The sequence below is a fragment of the Corvus kubaryi genome, unplaced genomic scaffold, assembly GCF_017639235.1.
Source record: "Corvus kubaryi isolate FWS band 111438036 unplaced genomic scaffold, C.kubaryi_AGA036_p1.0 split1-131, whole genome shotgun sequence".
In the NCBI taxonomy this organism is placed as follows: Eukaryota; Metazoa; Chordata; class Aves; order Passeriformes; family Corvidae; genus Corvus; species Corvus kubaryi.
In genome coordinates, this window is record NW_024582073.1 from 163701 (window position 1) to 184705 (window position 21005).

General features: G+C 42.6%; 1 protein-coding gene across 1 annotated transcript; it reads left to right on the plus strand.

The window, feature by feature from the left end:
• The first annotated feature begins 7116 nt into the window (after positions 1-7116).
• Positions 7117-20855, plus strand: LOC121676824 (cytochrome P450 4V2). Its single transcript, XM_042053793.1, has 11 exons — positions 7117-7421; positions 9714-9826; positions 10391-10476; positions 11986-12176; positions 12581-12650; positions 13639-13765; positions 15546-15737; positions 17505-17607; positions 17946-18080; positions 18245-18424; positions 19992-20855. Exons 1-11 carry the CDS (start codon positions 7208-7210, stop codon positions 20165-20167), a joined length of 1587 nt encoding a protein of 528 aa, XP_041909727.1. The 5' UTR covers positions 7117-7207; the 3' UTR covers positions 20168-20855.
• The last annotated feature ends 150 nt before the right edge of the window (positions 20856-21005 follow it).

The following is a 21005-nucleotide window of genomic DNA, read 5'->3' on the forward strand; positions in this document are numbered from 1 at the left end:
ATGTTGGGGAAGCCACCACTTCCCACATAATGGAGAGATTATTCCAATGGCTAAATATTCTCACTGTGAAAAGTTTTCCTCTTGTGTCCAATTGGAATCTTTCCAGGCATAACTTGCACACATCACTCCTCACTTTTCCATAAGATTCCTTATGAAAAGGGAATCTCCCATCTTCTTAGCAGCCACCCTTCAAATACAGGAACATGGTGATACGGTGTGCCTAAGCTTCTTTTCTCCAAGCTGGCAAATCCAATTTTCTCAGCCTTTCCTCACATGACAGGCTACCCAGTTCTTTGGTCATCTTTGTTGCCCTTTACTGCACCTTCTCCACCCTGTCCACATCTTTCTTGTATAGCTGGGACCAAAACTGAACACAGCATTCCAGATGTGGCCTGACCAGAACTGAGTAGAGTGGGATAGTGCCTTAACTCTCCTGGTGTTGATGCAGCCAAGTCTCATTTTGGCTTTCTTTGCTGCAGCAACAAACTGTTCACTCACACTGAGCTGCTTGTCCACCAGGACCCCCAGGTCCCTTTCCATAGAGCTGTTCCCTAGCCTAGATCCCCAGCCTGTGCTGCTCTCCTGGATTATGTTTTTCCATGTGCAAGACCTTACACTTGTCCTTATTGAACTTCATAAGGTTCTTGTCAGCCTAATTTTTCAGCCTGTCCAGGTGCTCCTGCAGGGTGTCTCTCCCTTCCAAAGTGTCCTCTGCCCCACTCAGTTTGGTGTCACTGACAAACTCCATCCAGGTACACTTGATCCCATAATCCAAACCACTGATGAAGATACTAAACAGCATTGGGCCCAGTATCATTCCCTGGGGGACTCCACTTGTGACAGCTGCCAGTGTGAAAGGGAGCAATTTACCACCACCCTGCAGGTGTGGCCGGTCAGCCGATTCCCCACCCACCTGATGGATCACACATCCACACCATCACATGCACATTTCTGTAGGAGGAGGCTGTGGGAAACCATATCAAAAGCCTTGGAGATACCCAAGTAGACAATGTTCACTGCTTGCCCCACATCAACCAAGCAGGTTCCTTTGTCATGAGAGGCAGTCAGGTTTGTCAAGCACAATTTGTCCTTGGTCAGTCTGTCCTGGCTTTTCCTAAACATGGGCTTCATTTGACTTGTAACAGCCCCCAGGAAAATTAGTTCCATAGGTTTCCCAGGGACTGAAGTAAGACTGATGGGCCTATAATTTTGTGGATCCCCTCTTAAGTCCTTCAAGTAGATAGGAGTGACATTAGCCTTCTTTCGGTCTTCTTGGATGTCCCCCGAATTCCACAACTCGAAGATTATGGAGAGTGGCCTTGCAGTTATATCAGCCAGCTGTCTTTGGTTGGATACTGCCAGAGCCCATCAATCTGTAGAGATCAAGCTCCTGTAATAGTTCACATACCAACTCTTCCTTCACAGATGATAGGTCTGTGTTTGCATCAGCCAGAATTTTTGTTCCCAAGGCCTGGTGCTGGTGAAGGGACACAGGTGAAGAACGTGTTGGGTATGATGCCATGAAGATTTTTGCCTTTTCTTTTTTTACCCCTGTTATACTCCTGTTATACCTTGTTACAGCTTCTGTATTCCTAGTGCTTTTTGCCTACATTCTTGGACTTGTTTGTTAAGCTAAGAGACTAAACATTTTAGAGGCTTCGTAGCTAGGGATCAGTGTGCCCCAGACCCCAAGGTCCTCTCCAGAACATATTCTGTAAACCAAGATAGAACCATCCAGGGGAAGGTTCCTTGGGGAGGGGGGGCTCACTTGAACCTCTCATTGGGGAATCTTTGATAGATATGCTAATTAGTAAAGCCTATAATGTTATACCCAATATTGGGGGAGGATTAGGATACACACGAGGGGACACACACGGAAGAAGAGAGACACAGAGACACAGGGAAAGACTCGGTGGGGTACATCTCGATGCATATGACCTGGACGTGTACACCTAAGGATCCTTAAGAATAAATACCAAGGTAAAATCCCTTTTCCCCTTCTAACCGTGTATGCCTCTTGATTTTAAGACCAGGAAAAGGCATCAGGTACCTCTGCCTTTTCAGCCTTGTTGGTGACTAATTAATCTCTCCTGTTAAACAGCAGGAAAATACTTTCCTTCTGTCTCTGCTTGCTTACATACCTGCACTGGTTTCAACTGGCATAGAATTTATTTTCATCCTAGTACCTGGCACAGTGCTGTGTTTTAAATTGGTATGAGAATAATGTTGATTACACCCTAATGTTTTAGTTCTTGATGCGTTGTGTTTGCCCTACATCAAAGACTTTTCAGTGTCCCGTACTCTGCCAGTGAGAAGGTCCATAAGAAGCTGTGATAGAGCATGGCCAGGACAGCTGACCCCAACTGGTCAAAGGGATATTCCATACCACAGAAGGCCCTGCTCAGTATATGAACTGGGAGGGGCCTATTGCTGCTCAGGGGTGGATTGGGGTCAGTGGGTGGTAAGCAATTGTTTTGTGTAATTGCTCGTGTTTCTTGGGTTTTATTCCTCTCTCTTCTTTTCCTATTTCCATTTTACTTTACTATATTTCAATCATTAAACTTTTCTTACTTCAACCCATGGGTTTCATCTTTGTTCTGATACTCTGCTCTGTCCCACCAGGGTGGGGTGTATATGCATGGTACTTCGTCGTGGTCTGGGGCTAAACCATGACAGTATCTGAAGAACCCTTTCTTGTAGTTTTTGATATCTCTGACAGATTTCTGTTTGAGCTGAGCTTTTACTTTTCTAACTGCATCTCAGCACACCCTCTCAATGCCCTTGTGCTTACTTGGATGTAATCCTGAAGCTCAGAAGAAGGTTCAGAGAGAACTGGACGAGGTGTTTGGTAAGTTTTCCATTCCTTTATCAAGATTGAAGAAATGGAGATAGGAATGTGCCATGTGGCCATTCGAGGGTTTTAAGTGGCTAGAGGTGGTTGGGATGGGTGCTGGAATGTCTGCAGGATAGAGTACTGAGAAGGCTTCCCAAGTAAAGTGTAGGGTTTTTCTCTTTTTTTTCCTACGGTGAAGCAGTTATAGACAGCTGCTTATTTGCTGTTGTTTTCTCCCTTTCCCTTTCCTCCTCAGGAAGATATCAAGTATTGAAAGGCACAAATATTCTTGTTATAATTTATGCCCTACTGAGATTTTCCCTGACCTGGAGAAGTTTAGTCCTGAGCGATTCTTCCCTGAACATTGTAAGGAAAAGCACCTGTATGGTTTCCAAATATTTAATGTTATTGATTGCATGCATCCATCATTTTGGAACTGACATTTCTGGTCTCACTAGGGGGTGATGTGAAGGGCATTTCACCCCTGTTTTCCCTTTCAGTCTTGTGATTGTTTCATGGTAGGCTTTTCAGCTGAGTCTAGGTGTCTTTGGTGTCAGCAGGAGGGCTGCTGCTGTGGTGGCCTCTCTGAGAAAAGGCTAGAGAGGAGAATACAGTTCCTCCTGGCTCCACACTGGATCCACTGCAGGACATAGCAGTGGAGCAGTGGCACCCCTGTGAAAAAGTATTTACAAGTGTACAAAAAAATTCTTAACAGACAGCAGAGTGGGGCAGAGCTGGGGGGGAGGAGGGGAAAAAGGGGAAACAGCAGTGCAAACACCAAGGTCAGTGAAGGGGAAGGAAACAGTGCTCCAGGCTCCAGAGCAGAGATTCCTCAGCAGCCTGTGGAGAAACCAGCAGCTGGAGCAGGAGAAAAGTGTGAAGAGGGAGCACTAGAGAGGAACTTTTGCCTTTGTTTCTAACTTCCTCATTATCTGTTTTTAATTTTCTACAAATTAATTTGAATTTCCGAAGTTGAGTCTGTTTTGCCCATGATGGTAACCAATAAGCAATCTTCCAGTCTTTATTTTGACTCATAAGCTTTTGCGTCCTGTTGAGGAGGGGAATGAATGGGTGGGTGTCTGAATGCTAGCCAAGGCTAACCCACCACACCTTCTAACAGGCTGTACTTTTCTGACTGTGTTATGTGCAGGCACATCAAATGTGGACAAAGAACCTCATAGAGAAAATACTGGTACCAAATCTTCCATGCTGCAAGAATGCAGGTAGCAATTTGCAGCACTGTGCTTCTGTGACCTACAGGTTTTCCCTGATCTTAAACTGCTCTGTTTATTCATTCTTCATGACCTCTGGCTTACTTCATGTGGTGTGTTGCATGCTGCTAAATGCTTTCTTTTAACTTGCTGGAGTTTAGCAAGGAGGAGGCTGTGTAGAATCTAGCCAAATCACAGAGAAGTAGGTGGAATCTTCACTTATGACCTTGGATGAGTTGTGATCATTCATCTTGGGAGCGTGCATTTTCCTTGACACGTTGATGAATGAATATAGGTGTGGTGGTTTGGTGGCTACTTAGTGTTAATGTCTATTAGTTATTACAACATCACTGATTTTCTGTTATTGGAAGACATATTATCCTGGTAGGGAAGATTATGGTTTCTTAGGGGGCAGGCTTTGTATTCCGTTTGGGATAATTCATTCATGCAAAATGTCTTGTAGTGAAGGATCCCAAATGATGGCTGTGGAACAAAGCAGTTGTTGCTGTTTAGTGAACACTAGGTTGCAGAAACCAAGCAAGGTATGCTTGATAGAGGTGGCATCAAAGCAATCGGTCTGTCTCTGAAAAACAGCTATGGTCTCTGTCTCACAAATGCTGTTAATCTTCTATACCTGTGTGAGAAAGAGTCCACAGAAGGATTTTAAGCTGGAGTCTTCCTCAGGATTTGTTCTTGGAAGCCTAGGTTTTGGGCATGAAGCTATAGTAGCCTAGTTTGGGCATGAAATTTAGTATCAGGCCCTAAAATTCCTCTCTGATGACTGGGGAGATCTCTGAGCTCTGCAGCTGTCCAGCTGATGATATATTTTGAAATTGAGACATACTGTGTTATATTTTTTTTGTGTAGATGAGGGCTGTTGGGGACTACAAATAGCCTGTTTTTTTTTCAGAATAGTTTTCTGCATAAAGGTTAATCATGTTGTGATGGTGTGTGTTTAGAAAGAGAGAAGCTCTTGCTAAGAAAAGCCTTTCTTAAGAAAAACAGTTTTTCAGAATGAGTTGTGTACTTCTTTATTGTCCTTCTGTTGCATCAGATCCACTTTAGCCTTGTTTTGCTTTTTGGTTTTTTTTTCTTGCTGTAATTGATGATTTTATTGAAGAATCCAAGCTGCATTCTATGGACTATCAGAAGCCTGTCTTGTCATTGTGTCTCTTGGCTGACATAGCTGCCGAACATGTTGTGTGTCTTCTGTCAGCACAGGCAGATAGGCTTCCACTTAGGCAAGAGACTGAATAAAAGTGGGTTTTCACTGTTACAAGCATTTGTAAAAACAAAGATTCACTAACCAGTGGAGTGCTCACAGAAATCCAATACTGAACACATAGCTCGCTGGGTGAAAAGGAAATGCTAATCACAATCTGGTAGAAAACTAATTTCCTAGAGAACATCCTCCAAAGTTTGTTATGATGCTAAGTCTCGGTGACATAATTAGGCCTCAAAGATGCTAGACCTCTAATTTCTTCTTTCTTGGGTATATATCTTTCTGTCTCACTGCAATGTTTCTGCTGCCTTTTATTAACATCATCACTATTGCCAGCTGCTGGCAGGATGTTGCAATGTTTGTTTTGCAGTGTTCCCTACTGCTTTCCCAATGGCTTTTCATCTTCTCCTTGGTGTCTCACAGGTGTTTTTGGCATTTGTTTTTTTCCTGTAGAAGGAGTAATCAGCAGTTAGAAGTACAGATTTTTGACTCAGAATCACAAATAGTCATTTCATCTAATTATTGGTCCAATAAAGGCAACAAACTGCAAGACTTTTTGTAAATATGAGGGTATAATTTTTCAGCTGATTTCCATTTTAAAAAGACAAAAGGTGAGTCTTCATCCTACGTGCTTGCCTCCTTCCTAGGATGTCACCTGAACAAAAGAGGGGACTGATGATTGTATAATTTTCCTATGTGTTTGCAAGACTGGTTATATATCTGCTGCTTTCTGCCACAAACCATTACAAACATTAGCAAGAGTGACAAAGTTCATTTCCAGTTGTTTACTGTGCAGAAAGATGTAAGTCAGCATTTATGATAAAGTCTCTGCTGGGAGATTGCAGGAACAAAGTGCCAAAATTTACTCCCCTTGATGCCAAGGGTCACAAAAACCTTAGTTTTGATGTTCTGAGCTTTCTGTGTTTTTTATATTAGTTGTTTTATTTATGCTGCTTGTTGATTTACTAAAAATACTTGTGCAGTCAGTGCAGTCATTTTTGGTACAAAGCAAAGAGGACAAATATGACTATGGCCGTAAAAACCATTTGTGCTTTATTCAGGGGGTGAAGTTTCATGAATTGGCTGTGAACCATGCTGCCTCTACCAAAACTCTGACCGAAAGGTTTCTGTGCACCCACTTTGAGAAACAGATGCTCAGTAGCCCTGCAGAAGTGAGAAGAGACCCTGGATCCTCCCGAGGCAGGAGGGGAAGCAGTGTTTGTGGTGGGTTTGGTACTGTGTCTACCCAAGCACTTTACAAATTGAGGCACAAATACTGGCACTGCCAGTTGTGTTATTGGCACCCTTTAGCCTGTGCCTGAGCATTCCACAGTTAGATCCGTAAAGGCCATTTGAGCTGAGAAGTGTCAGTGTGCTTTGCAGTGCTGCTGTTGATCAGAGGTCTGTATGGGCTCTGGTTTTTGTAAGCCCTTGAAGCCATCAACCCAGCTGAAAAAAGGTATTCTCTACCTGGCCCTTCAGTTGTCATGTTGGACAACACTGGAGCAGTTCTCTGTGGCAAAATGGTGTTGAGCACCTGAAAACAGATTGAGAAAGATGATACCGAGAAAATCCATCTATCCCAAATCAGCAAAAAGGTGTTTTTTCTCTTGATGGTGCTTTGTCTTTTCCTTCTGAGGTGTGCAAAGAAGGTTCTCACTCCTCACTTGGTTTGAGCCAAGTGAGGGCAGGAAAGTAGCACTGTTTCCTCTGGCTGGCCTGCCATCAGGAAATGCTAGCAGGCAGCCTCTCCATATGAGTGTTTTTGACTCTGTATTTTCTTGGCAGGAAGCTATGCCAGTGGCCTGCGTGGCAGCTCCGCCTCCTGCTCTTTCTGGCCAACTTTTCTGCGCACTCGGCTTACTGCAACTGCAGTGCCGGGTACAGGCAGCGCCAGTTCCGCAGCAGGGATCAAGGCCCAGAGCAGGAGGCTGAGAGGCGATGATGGAGGTCATGGAAGTACTCTCAGGGAGACCCCAGCTGCTTCCCTGGGGAGCTGGGGTCATCGCTCTGCTGTTGACAATTGTGACTGTGTGCTCCCTGCCCTCCCTGATGGAATACTGGAGGCGATGGCGGATGATGAACCCAATCCCGGGTATCAGCCCCTGCTATCCTGTGCTGGGAAATGCCCTGCTCTTAGATGGGACAGGAGAAGGTAATGCCAACTTACACTGTAGCCCAGCTGTGAGGCCCCTGCACTGCTCGGGCTTGCTGGAGGAGCCAGTGGTGGTGAGGTGCTTGTTTGGCTGAGTTGTGGCTGGCTGGAGAAGGGAAGTGGGGTGTCAGAGGATATGCTGTTGCCTTTAAATCTCTCTGGGCCTGTGGGCAATCTGCAGAGGGGAACAGTGTGAGGAGTGGGCAGTGAAGAGGAAAGGAGAGGAACTGTGTAAATGTGGCATTATTATTGGTCTCAAAGATTAACTAGAGGTTAAATCTGACAGCAGCTGCTGCTGGGCTCAGACCGTTAAGTTGTTGGTAGGGTGGAGCATGAATGCTGCGGAATGTGTTTTTGCGAGAGGGAGGTGTGCTGGGGGCTCTTGCAGGAAGTGCTGTTTCACAAAATTAAACACTGTGTCCTCATGACTCTTTGCTGTGATCCAAACAAAACTTGAAACAATTATCTTCCCCCAAGGGAACATGTGCCAGGGACTTCAGCATGCCAAGTTGCTTTTACCCAGACTCATTTCCAAATCATCTGTGACTTAGATTTATGTGTTAGATGCAAAAGAACTTGCTGAGTATTTACAGTACATCCCTCAAAGGCAAATCTTTTTGTTCTGGTACTGATTAATGGGATCTTCTTTTTGCCAGGTGCTTGAGAGAGCACTAATGCGCTAGATGTTCCCTTTCCATTTGGTACTCATTTTTTAACAGGAACATATTTCTTAAGGAGTTTGTGGTATGAAAGCATTTCTGGGTCTGCTGTCAGTGGCCCACACTCTTCTGTGTGTGTTTGTGATGCCTGTGTAAGTCAGTTCTGCTCTGTGCACATGTGTTGCTGGCTGCTGGCTGTGCTGCCATGTATGCTGCCAGAAAAGAGAATAATGGGCCATGGGGGCATGGTGGAGTCAAGTGTGAGTACAGCATTGGCAAACAAATTGCCCAGTGCTGACCCATGCTGAGACACAGTGCCTCTGTTCACAAGGCACACTGTCATATCTGTCCTCTGGATCCAATCCCATATCTAAGTACAAATATGAGAGATCTGTGGTAGATGTGAGGACAAGCAGCTTTCCACAAAGTTGATTTTGAGGAAGCAGTAGGAGGATCATAGGATGTACATACGAGCTGGACTGAGAGATGAATCTTTTTTTATTTTTTTCCTCTTTTTTAAAAATCTTCTTAAAAAAACCAAACCAGAACATTGCTCTCTCTCCAGAAAGCGTGGAAACTCTGATGTTCTGTGTAGTCTCCAATCTCATTTGTTAGCAGGAATTGCATAGCTCCTATGCTTTAATTAAGGAATCACAAAGCTCCCATGTCCAGCCATCTTTGTTCTTGTTTATTTATGTAGAAGTGAGTGAAGTTTGGGGTTTGTAGTCTTTTTCATTAAAAATATGACAAAAAAACCTTTAAAAAAGGGTAAGGTTTTATAACAGAAAGGAAAATAACTTTTCCCATGATGGGGATTTTTTTGTTGGTATTGGTAGACAATTTCTGGAAAATGTGCTATTTTAATCATGGCAATGTTAGGAAAAATATTTTAAAAATAGCAAAATAATCTGACACTCTTAATCGTGTTGGATGAGGTGTCATTAGAACTTTTCCTAAGACTAGGGAATAAGCTGTATGTGGGCATCTGTTAGGAAACTTCTTTTTTTTCTCCTTTTTTTTTCTTCTTTGATTTGGGGACCTTTGAATTTTCAGCTCTGCAGAGGCTTGTAAAGGTATCATTTGTTGTTTAAGCTTGTTTCTGAAAGGGCAAAGAAGTGATTAATCCTTGAACATTCAGAGAGTGGCCCCCACCTCTAATATTGCAGAATGAACCTGAATTGTCCTCTGTGATGAGATAGTATCAAAGGCCTTTTTGAATCAAATAAAGCACCATCTACTACTCTTCCCTTGCCAACAGATTCAGTTATCTCCCATGCTTTCTGTATAGCTAAACTGACAAGACATGGAATGGATTAAGTGTATAATAATGTGGGAGGAGAATTTGCTGGGTTGCTGAGCTCACTGGTATGAAGTCCAACAGGCAGCTGGACAGCAGTGGTATCCCTTGGGTTGATCTGTGGCAGAAATGATGCTGTGAGTCTGTCCCCTAAGAGATTAGGATACCTGGATGGTGAAATCCACATTTGCAAAATATGATGCTGCTTGGTCATAGCAGCAGGTTAAAACTACAACAAAATCAAATTGCAAGGCATGTGGTATAAAAGAGTTCATTACAGAAGCCTTATTTTATAAACCCCCCTTGTTGAAGCTCTACTCTGATTTTCTATTCCAGGTTTTTTTAAACAGCTTCAATTTTATTCTGAAGAGTTCAGAAATTGGCCATTGTTCAAACTTTGGATAGGACCATTGCCTGTCATGGTTTTGTATCACCCTGACAGTGTGGAGGTGAGTGTGCTGGTCTCCTGTCTGTTCCACTGTCATGCAGAGCGGTGTCCAAGCTGTTAGTTTCTGTTAACATAGTTTTTGTTAAAAAGGGCTTGGACTGATTTGCTTTGGGGTGGTCCTCTGAGTTAGTGCTAAAGAAAGGCATAAAGGGAAGGAATATAAGAAGGCCTAGTCAGAGAGGATTGGGGGAATACTGAAGATGACCAGCACCAAAGCAGCATCTCCTTTAGCTTTGTTTTCACATGTGTGAAAGCTTCTGCTTGCAAGATCAGACCAAACAAACAGGTAGCAGGGAAGATGGGACCACTGAAATAAGGATAGAACATCATGAAATTCAGGTTGCTATGCTTGTGTCTCTTTGACAGACTTCTGCATTAGAACTTGGTGGGTCTGTTTTGATGCCATGAAATCTAGTCATTAGTTTTGCTGCTGACAGTAATTGTCCTTGCACTAGGAAGACAGTATTGTTTCTCTGCTGGAGTGTTTATTGAAGAAATAATGAAGAAATCTCTCTCCATCTAACAAGTGATATTTTTTCCTCTCCGTTCATTTTTTTTCTGACAGGTTATTCTGAACAGTTCAAAACATATAGAAAAATCGTACCTGTATGACTTCCTGCATCCATGGCTGGGCACTGGACTTCTGACAAGGTATAATGTACAATGAAATGCAGGGGCACTGCTGTCTTTTTGAAATGTTCAGGATATATGACAGGAAGAGGTCTTGGTGGCAGGAATGCTGTGTGTATTTCTGAACAAAGAGATCGTGTGCGTTGCTTATCTCAGCTGGTCATTCTGCAGACCAGTAGGATGGGCCTGAGGTTGGTGATGCTTTGGGTTAGGATCAGAGAGTGCACCCTTTCCTTCATTTCATTCATGAAGTGGAGGATCATGAGAAGTGAGACTGAGTAAGAGCATAAGTCAGGAGTGGAGAGACGGAGGAGCAGTGGTGTAAGGGTTTGGTGTCCTCCAGTCTTGGAAGAGTAAAGGAAGGATTGGTCTGGACGATGGAGATATTCAAGAGTCAGAGCAAGGTGAGTATAGAGTGGCATTGGTACCTTTGAACCTTGTCTGAGTTTTTGCAAAAAGGTCAAGGTCTCCATGTTAGTAGTGAAGCTTTGTTGCTTGTTTGGAGCCCTCAGAGATGGATTCCTCTCTTTTTACAATACCATGGTATTGTAAAAGCCAGCCGTGATCATGTGGTGTGGGAAGTGCAACTTCCTGTGCGAGGATGAGGCATGCGTTTATCCTGAGTTTTGTTTACAGCCTTTAGGAAGGCAGTAAGTAATCAGTAGCAATGTGCAGAGGTGAGGTCCACGGGCATCAGGCATGGTTTATCCTCACTGTTCTTCCTTAGTCGTTGTTTTTTCTTCCATAGACTTACAGAGGTATTTTGGCTTCCTTGTGCTTGCAAAAATGTAATGCAGGAGAATGTTCCAGCCTCTGCTGGTTAGGGGCAGCAGTGGCAGACAGCAGGCAAATAAGCTGGCCTGTGGAGTGTCTCAATAGCAAGTTAACAGGGGCAGTGGTGTGATGGTTTTACCATGTAAGCAGAAGTGCCAGCTGTGTGCCTGTGGGGCAAGTGATTTAGAAAAAGTGAACAAGGACCCCAAGGAAGCTGGTGTCACTCACTGTGGCTCCATGCTTGTCACTGGCATGTGGGAAGTGATCGCTTGTCTCCAGGAAGTAGATTTTAGCCAGGCCTTGAGGCAGTCATTTTCACAACTTCCCTAGGCCCTAGTTCTCTGCAGGCCTCATTTCATGGTCAGCAGATAAAGACAAGCACAACTATTGATTCAGAGAGATGGTGGGGTGGGTTGAGGCCTTGATGCTGAATAGCTCTTTTGGCCTCTGGCTGGCTTCTGCTTGGTCCCTCTGAGCCTGTACACTGGCCAACAAGGACGTATTATCTGGAGGCTTGTTGGCATCTCTGTTTGTTGAGACCAGCTGGAGAAATGGTGGCTTTTGCTTCCAAGAGATCTGAAACAAGAAATATTTACATTTGCTTCTTCTGTGGAGTGCTATGAACAGCTTGAAGAGACATCTACAGTGTGTCCACCTCTTCCAGGCTGCAGTATTTACTGTGTACTTCCTGTAATGATGAGGGTTTTATTTTTGACTCGGAGTTTTTTGGCCTTCCTTCTCCCCATTAATTTACAGCACTGGAGACAAGTGGCGGTCACGGAGGAAGATGATAACTCCCACATTCCACTTTGCAATCTTGAATGACTTTCTAGAGGTCATGAATGAACAAGGAAATATTTTGGTGAAGAAACTTGAGAAGCATATTGACAAGGAACCATTTGATGTCTTTATGGACATCACTCTGTGTGCCCTTGATATCATCTGTGGTAAGTCCTGTTCAGTTATTGTGGTGGGACTGTGAATGATGCAGAAGGTCATGAGTTCAGCTGTGCCAGTTTGTGTAAGATGATTGAAGAGGAATGTCCCTGCATATATGCTAAATGCATTTCCATCCTTCCCAGCCTTTTTCCCAGGGTTTATTAAGTGCATCTGAGCAGGTGAGTTTGTGGGATTGGCAGGATAGAGGTTGCAGTCCAAAGTAAAGTTGTCTTGAGGAGCAGGATTCCTGGATATAGAAATACAAAGAAAGTTCATTCCCTGCAAAGGGATATGTGTATTCACTTGTCGAAGGGATGGTGTGATGATAGATAGAAGCTGGGAGTAGTAGCAGCTTACTGTTTATGCTTGCATTCCGCTTTGCACTTGTGAGATGTTGATGTTTTCCTCCTAGAAACAGCAATGGGCAGGAATGTGGGTGCTCAGAAGAATAAGGATTCTAACTATGTTTCTGCTATTTACAGGTAAAGGCACGTTTTCCTTAGTTTGTAGCTGAGCTGTAGTTGATGCTGCTGGTGTCAGGAGGGAAGGCCAGGGGGTCAGAGAGGGAGGGGTGTAAAGCACTGGAACAGACTAACCCTGAGTCACTAAATACCCTGGAGGTGTTTGAAAGACATGTACCTGTGGCACTTAGGGTTATGGTGTAGCAATGGACTATTCTGGCTTAACACTAGGTTAATAGTTGGACTCAATGATCTAAAAGGTCTTTTCCAACCTAAATTCTATGGTCTCAATGCTGACTTTTGATGGAGCTTGTTGAGACAGGTATGATACAAAACGGGAGTAGACCCGGAGGGTTTGATTATCATTGGTTCCTTGGCCTTTTCGAAATTGTACCACAAGTGGTCTTGAAGTTGGTAATAATTACTCCTCTGCAGCTAAAGCATGTGCAAGAGCTGAATAGCAATGACAATCAGCCCTTCCAAATATACTCCAGTTGTGTTTGAGCATTCTTGAAGTCTCATATTGTTCATTTTAAATACATTTTAAGTGCTTTTACATGTGGTCTGGTATCTGGACATTCAACTAGGAATGCAATGCTCTCAGAAACTGTTTGAGTTCTTGGGGCAGATTATTTTGGAAGCCTGTCATGAGTAGTCTTTACAACGCGGCCAGTGCTTTACTGAAGTGGGGTGTGACTGGACTGGATGACTTAATAGGACTGTTTCAAGAGGATTCCAACTAAATGAGAATATGCTGTCCTTCTCAGAAATCAATGCTTAAAGATATAAAACATGGTGATGCTGGGACAAGTAATATAAATTTTGAGATGGTGTAAAATCAAGAAACAATTGTGAATGGCCTTCCTTTCAAATTAGGGGTTTAAACCTACACAATATGTTAAGTTCTACTTCATTAGGGTGGGTAGAAGTTTTTTTTCTTCTTGAAATGTGCTGTAATTTGGGGGTTTTTGTCAAGTAATGTTACATGATATAATTGTTTTGCCTCTAGGATGAGTGATCTAATCCAACAGCGACAGAAGAGCCCTTGGCTTTGGCCTGAATTTTTGTATATATTGTTCAAAGAAGGAAGAGAGCACAAGAGGAACCTCAACATCCTTCACAATTTCACAGATAAAGTATAAAGTCCTTTTTTAAAATTTTTTTTATAATGATAATTTTCATTGTTGGAGCAAAGTTTTGCAGTCAGAGCTTCCAAATGAGGGTGAGGTTCAGCCTCCTTGTTATGCTCTCTCTCTATTGGGATGCTGAGGAATTCCCTGAAAAGAAGGCAAGAGCTGACCTCCCTTTCAAGATTTCTGTTGAATTTAAACAAGGAATTAGACTACTCCAAGGAAGTGTCAGAACTTGCAGGTCCTTTGCAACTGAAACGAACAAGAGAAATTCGTGGAACTCTTGTGCTGCCCCAAAAGCTCCACATCTGGATCACCCACAACAGCTCACTGCCAGGTTTGGAGCAGTAAGCATAGGGCTCTGCATGGTAGTGCCATTTAGTCCAGCCCTCAGAAACTGAAGCCTGTATTCATTTTCCCCTGTTCAGAACAGAACTGCTGAGACTAGCAAACACATGCAGGTTCCCACATCAGCAGTAAGGCACTTTGACACAGAAATCATTAAGCATGCATCACTCACTTGGCATGAAATGAAGTTTTCTCTCACCTTGTTAGACTGTGGAAGTAACAGCCCTTTCTCTCACCAAATAATTCCTATGTTATTCTTGCCAAAGTTTGCCCTCCCAAATCTACTACTAGGATGTTACCAGAGAGGCTGCTTTCCCTATGCATGTACCCCATGATGTCATTGTATCAATGTCTATGACAAAGGAAAGAATCTCTGAACTTTGACTACGTATAATCAGCCACATTGACTGTGTTGTTTTTAAGTACTTCATGTTTTGCTTCCTTTTATTGGAAGTTGCAGCAGTGAGGCATGAGAGAGGCTCTTAAGAGGACCTAAGGTAACACTTGCACTCCTCCCATGCTGGGCTGGTACACTGAATATAAGAAGCCAAATCTTAGAAGATGACAAAGGACCGTAAATAGTAATGTCACGTGGTGTAGGAGCCGACAGCAAGCACTGAAGGATGGGTCAATACGTGACACATGTGCAAGTTCAGTCAGGAAAACAGTGTGTGTATATGGAACTGTATTTTTTTCTTCCATTCAGTGATTCCTCCAAACAGAATTGCATACTCCACACCCTTTTAAAATATTTTGTTGGTTTTAAGAGCAATGCCAGTTTATTGAAGGGTTCTGTTTTGGTTTTGCAACAACAGTGGCAACAATAAGAAATTTATGTCTGTTATTGGGTCTGTACTTTGACATAAAAAAGGGAAATTCATCCATTTTTCTCATACTGGAGAAAATTTGGGAAGCTTTAGTGTAGTGGGTTCAGCGATACTGTGTGTGGCCTTGATGCAAGGTTATGGGATACCCTGTCTTCTCTTCTGAGTTTTTCAGAGGTTGGAAGTGAGATCTTTCCTTAGTTATCAGATAGGATAGAGAGGATCTTATTGCTAATTAGCATGTTCACACTGTGGTGATTTTTTTGATATGCTGTTGCCATTGTTGGCATTCATGATTGGCATGTTCCAGATACTCTGGACATGTTTACACTTCTTGATGAGCCCCAAGTTGTTTATGTAGTTTGGCTATCTATTTTCTTGATCACATGAAGGCTGTTCAAGGTTTATTCTGTTGCTTGGGGCAAGAGATATTCATTACTGATACAAAAAGTCAGTTAAATTTCATGACCTAATGCTGACAGCTGTGCTAACTAGCTCATGTAGATTGCTACAGATGGATGTTGTTGTTTTGATAAGTTAGGACAAAACTGCATGAGGCAGATAGCATGCTTGTGCTGAATTTGTCATATCTCATGTAATGGTTCTATTCTCAGGTCATTGCAGAAAAAGCTGAAGAACTTAAAAGCACCAGGCAAAACAAACATGATAATGATGGCAGCTCTGAAGAAAGTGGTCCCAAAAAGAGAAAAGCATTTTTGGACATGCTGCTGAATGCCACAGATGATGAAGGAAACAAGTTGAGCTACAGGGACATTCGTGAGGAAGTGGATACTTTCATGTTTGAGGTAACCAAGGAACTCATTGGTTTATTGCTCCTTTTTTTTTTTTTTTTTTTTGTTTTGGATGTTTTTGTCTGTTGGGGTTTTTGTTTGTTTTTCTTACCTCCAAACCCGAGATTCTGAATTTGCAGGGGGTCACTCTTGTCTTAGTTCAGGAGGTTGCTTTTAGCATGATTTTATTTTAGCCCTGGAAGCCTAAGAGGAAATCTGAATGATAGAAACATTGATGTGCCCTGGGAAAATGTTGGACAATGCATATGTGGCAGGCCCTGCCTATGTGAGCAGGTTCTACTCATGAAAGCAGGTGAGAAATAAAAGCTTAGTGGCTGACATGGACCGTGGGCTCTTGGCTTTTGTTGCAAACCTCATTAACACTGAAGAGAGCTCTAAATAGTTTCATTTTTTTGACTTGCATTTTGTCATGTTTCCTCACATTTTTCCCTTGCTACATTTGCTGCACTCTTCTGGTTCTGTTGTCCACCGTGCATCAGTGCTTTGTCTTCTTGTAGAATCTTGTCATAGAATGGCTTGGGTTGGAAGGGACCTTAAAGATCATCTAGTTCCAACCCTCCTGCCATGGGCAGGGATGTCATCAACTAGATTAGGTTGCCCAGGGCCCCATCCCACCTGGCCCTGGACACCTTGAGAGACAGGACATTAAAAATTTCTCTAGGCAACATGTTCCTCACTAATCTCTGAGTAAAGAATTTCTTCTTAACATCTAATCTAAATCTCTTCTCTTTTAGTTGAAAATCATTCCCTCTTGTTCTATCATTATCTGCCCATGCAAAATGTCACACTCCCTCTTTTTTTTTTATAAGTCCTCTCTAAGTACTGAAAAGCCACAATTAGGTCTTCCTGGAGCCTTGTTGTCTCCAGGCTGAACAACCAAGTCTCTCAACCTGTCTTCACAGGAGATGTGTTCCATCCCTCTGATCATCTTTGAGGCTCTTCTTCTTGTCTGATTTCCTGTCTAATGAAGGATCTAAAGAAGATTTTTGAGTTTTCCACACACTTCCGTTAGATGGACCTGAATTCTATCTCAGAAGAGCTTAATTCATAGAACTGTATTATTGCTGTTGTAACCTAGAGAAACTCTCTTCTCATTTTGCCATTTCTGTACTACAGCTGCATCCTGAACTTCACAAGTGTGCTTTTTTAGTATCAAAATCCTTTTTTGGTCAACTTTTCCCTTTTCTGTTTCCCCCTTTTTTTGTTTTTTTTCCCCCCTTCTTTTGTTCACCTTTCATCTCCCCTTTCCTTTCCCCTCCTTCCCACAGTGCTGGGAACTAGTAGTTGATTCCCTTCTCATAGAAAACCAAGTATTTTCTCCTATGGCTGCTGTACTATATATCATTTGACCATTTTTAGATAGTTCTGTAAAGGTTGTGTCCATTGTATCTCTCCTGTGATAGTCACTGGCCCCCCCCAGATGTTGACTGGACAGTAACCAAAAAGATGAATATGCATCTGATTCATTGTGTAGATAATTATAGTTCATGCAGCTCCTGAGAATCAGAAGAGAGGGATTTTGCTTAGGTTATTTCAATACTTTTCCCTTTTGGTCTGTTTTCAGCACAATTGTGGATCACCTTTTACCTTGGTAGTTAGTGTGTTGAATAGAGTTATTCATTCTTGATTCTTGTTTTTCTCATGGTCATGGGACTAGTAAGTCTCACTTTTCATACTACCTGCACACCTAAGTATTTACGAAGCCCACTGGTGCATGGGAATAGAGTTGAAGTGAATGTCATTGTAAATCTGGACCTGTAGGGCCATGATACAACAGCAGCTGCTATGAACTGGGTCCTGTACTTGCTTGGACATAATCCGGAAGTTCAGAAGAAGGTTCACAGGGAATTGGACGAGGTGTTTGGTAAGTTTCCATTCCCCCTTCACTGGGATTTTGCTGCATTTGTGAGTGCAAATGTGTTAAAAGCCTAGAAGTAGAAGGGGATTTAAGAGCATGCCTTGTGGCCCTTCTGGAGCTTTCAGCAGCTAGAGGTGGTTGAGATGGTTGCGGGAAGGTCTGTAGGGGTGTACAACCAACCTTATGTCTTTGGGGCAAGATATGCATGTTCAATATATTTGTAGCACCTTCTTGTATGTAGTCTTGGTTCATGATGAGAGTTTCTCAGGAGATCCAGGATGAGTTTGTTTAGCCAAAGATGGGGAGTTTTGTTCTTGGTCATCCCTCTATTTGTTTTTGGACAGACAACACTGAGCGTTCTGTGACAATAGATGATTTGAAGAATCTTCGATACCTTGAATGTGTCGTGAAAGAAGCTCTTCGTCTCTTCCCTTCAGTTCCCATGTTTGCCCGTACCTTGAGAGAGGATTGCTGTATTCGTAAGTAGTGTTCTGTGTTTGCCATTTCCCCTCCTGTTAGCATTTCTGCATTGTTTCCCAAATAAAGGGCAGCGTTGGTTTTTTTTTACTGTTCTGCTGTGTATAGGAAGTCACTTGTTTGATGTTGTTTTGACTCTTCTTCTCCCTTTCTCTCTTCTCTTTAGAGGGATACCAAGTACCGAGAGGTGCAAATGTCCTTGTTTTAACTTATGCCCTGCACAGAAACCCTGAGATCTTCCCTGAACCAGAGGAGTTCAGGCCTGAGCGATTCTTCCCTGAAAATTGTAAGGGAAGGCACCCATATGCTTATGTGCCCTTCTCAGCTGGTCCCAGGAACTGCATTGGTGCGTATCTGAAGAGGAAGCCCTTGTAACAGTTCTGCTTTTGGATGTGGTAACTGAGACAGCAACAAGTACTGTTGGTATAGTGTTCTTCCTCACTCCCCATCCCTGAATTCTGGGCACTGTGTGCCCTGCAAGCCTAGTATTTTAACTACCAGATTTGTTTCTTCCAAGAGATTTCCTTTCTTCCTAGGGACCAGTGTCTATCTTGCTGATATTTCTTCCTCACTGCCTCTGCAGCCTGGAAGCATGTTATTGGGCTCCTGTGTTAGGACATGATTGCTTCCAAATTTCTCATCCTTAGTGTCAGCAACACAGAATGAGAGAAGACACATGTCCTGCACCTGCTTTGCTCTGGAAACACCTCATCTGTCTCTCTCATGATCTTGGATGTCCCACGCATGCAATCTGCAACTGATGTAGTCTTTCCCTATTTCTGACACTGTAGTTGGTTTGGTGTTTTCACGGTCATCCTAGAACTCGTTAGCACTTCAGATGCCACTGAGACACTTGGCATTTATGTGCGCTCCAAGTAGAGGCATTGTTGTTTATATTGTAGAACTTGTGAAAAGACTGTTCCATACGCTGATTTTAAATGCAGATGGGGAACATCCAAAGGTTATCGTGCCACGTACAAGAATGGGAAATATTACTTCTTTTGGTTTCTTTGGTTTTGTTTGTTTGGTTTCGTTTCTGTTTTTGAGGGATGAGATTGATTTGTTTTGTTTTGTCTCATTGGTAGCAGGTGCCCTTTTCCATAAGAGCGGTAAACTAGGTCTTTCCTTGTTCTAAAGAGAAATCTAATTTAATATACCATGTCTAGCTAGTTCCTGAGTATGCAGGATGATGTGCAGGAGAGGTGGCTCATTAATATCATTGCAGAAGTGCATCGTGTATTTGTGTGTACGGACTTCCATCTGTGTATATGATACAGAGGGGAGAACATAAAAACTTCTGAGCACTGCATTTGTGTCCTGTCTCCATTTTTTAGTTTTTGTGAACTGTCTGGGTTGTGGCACTTGGTTTGGTTTCCCTCACATTTCTCTGTTCTCATGTTTCCTCCTTCACCTATGCTGAAGTGCAAATCGAACTTTGCCCTCTGTGCTACCAGTCTGTGTGAAGCTTAATGAGCATTGAAGGAAGGTCTGTCTGTCATTCTGTTGCAACTGCATTTCCTTTGCTCCTCTCTACATATATAGAACCATGAGATTTTTCTCTCCCCACTGTCCCTGTGCTACATCTTCTGCTCTGGTGTGCCATCCATGCCCCCTGCGTAGTCCATCCAAGAGACATGACAAGGCTGTGTTTTGTAGTAGTTCCATATGAAGTGTTGACTCTTTCCACGTTGCTGTTTGAGTTCTTTGTACTATGGGAAAGAGGATGTACTGTGGATCCTTCCAAGAAGGCCAGAGTTTTCAGGCAGAGAAAACTGCTAGTGTTAGTTGTGTCCATATGAACTCGATTTTGGCCTAAAGCTAGTTCTGTTCTTAAGTCCTGTGAGCATGCAGGTGTAGCAACAGTTGATGCAGCCTGACAATAACTATTTTTTTGTCTGCCCTGTAACTCATAGGTCAGCGCTTTGCACAAATGGAGGAGAAAACTATTCTAGCCCTCATCCTGAGGCGATTTTGGGTGGAATCATGTCAAAAGCCAGAAGAGCTTGGTTTATCTGGAGAATTGATTCTTCGTCCAAATAATGGCATCTGGATTAAACTGAAGAGGAGACCAAATGCTGGATCAGAATGAAAGGAATTTCAGGAGTTTACTTCTGAAAGTTTTCAATCTATTTAGGCTGAGACATATTTTAAAATCAAATATTTTGAAATCAGTCCAGCAATTTGTTAAAACTATTTGTTACTGTTTCATTAAAGATGTATTAATAGTCCTAATTGCTCTAGTTTTTTAGTGCTTGTGAACGTCATGTTAACCTTTGAAATGCAAGTCTTCAAACCTTAAATTTTTGTGCCTTATCTGCTCAGATGAAACAATTCTATTGCCACAGGGCCCCAAAAACTTAAACTGTGGTAATAACAACAGCAATGCCTGGGGTGAAGTGATTAGCTTACATGCCGTAGCATTTTCCAGGTAACTGGAAGTCTCAAGTATTTGTAAGATTTTCAGGTTTCTTTGGTTCTGAAAGATACAAGTGATCATTCTTCCTCTTGGCACAATATTTTTTCTTTTTTTGGTGATGACTGCCTCTGTAAAGACCAAGCAAAAAATCTCTGATAATTTCACTCTTCCTTGGTAAACATTTACAGTAATTCTTAAGAAGGGAGCACTCTGAATTATTTTTTAGCAAACTGTACCAAAAGCATTAATCTGTATAACCATAGCAGGAACTAGACAGTGTGCAAATTACACACGGGATTTCATAATGACAGAAGCACTGTATTATTACATACTTTAAGAATAAACATCTACTATGCCTCAATGTGGACTGAAATTGTATCTGTTGAAATTGCGTGCCTGTGTGCAGGTGAATTACTGATAGATAATTATTTCTTAGCATCAGTTCCTCTACGGTGATCAATCAACTAGATTTTACTGTGCTAAAGCTGACATGATGAGCCAATGTTCTCTT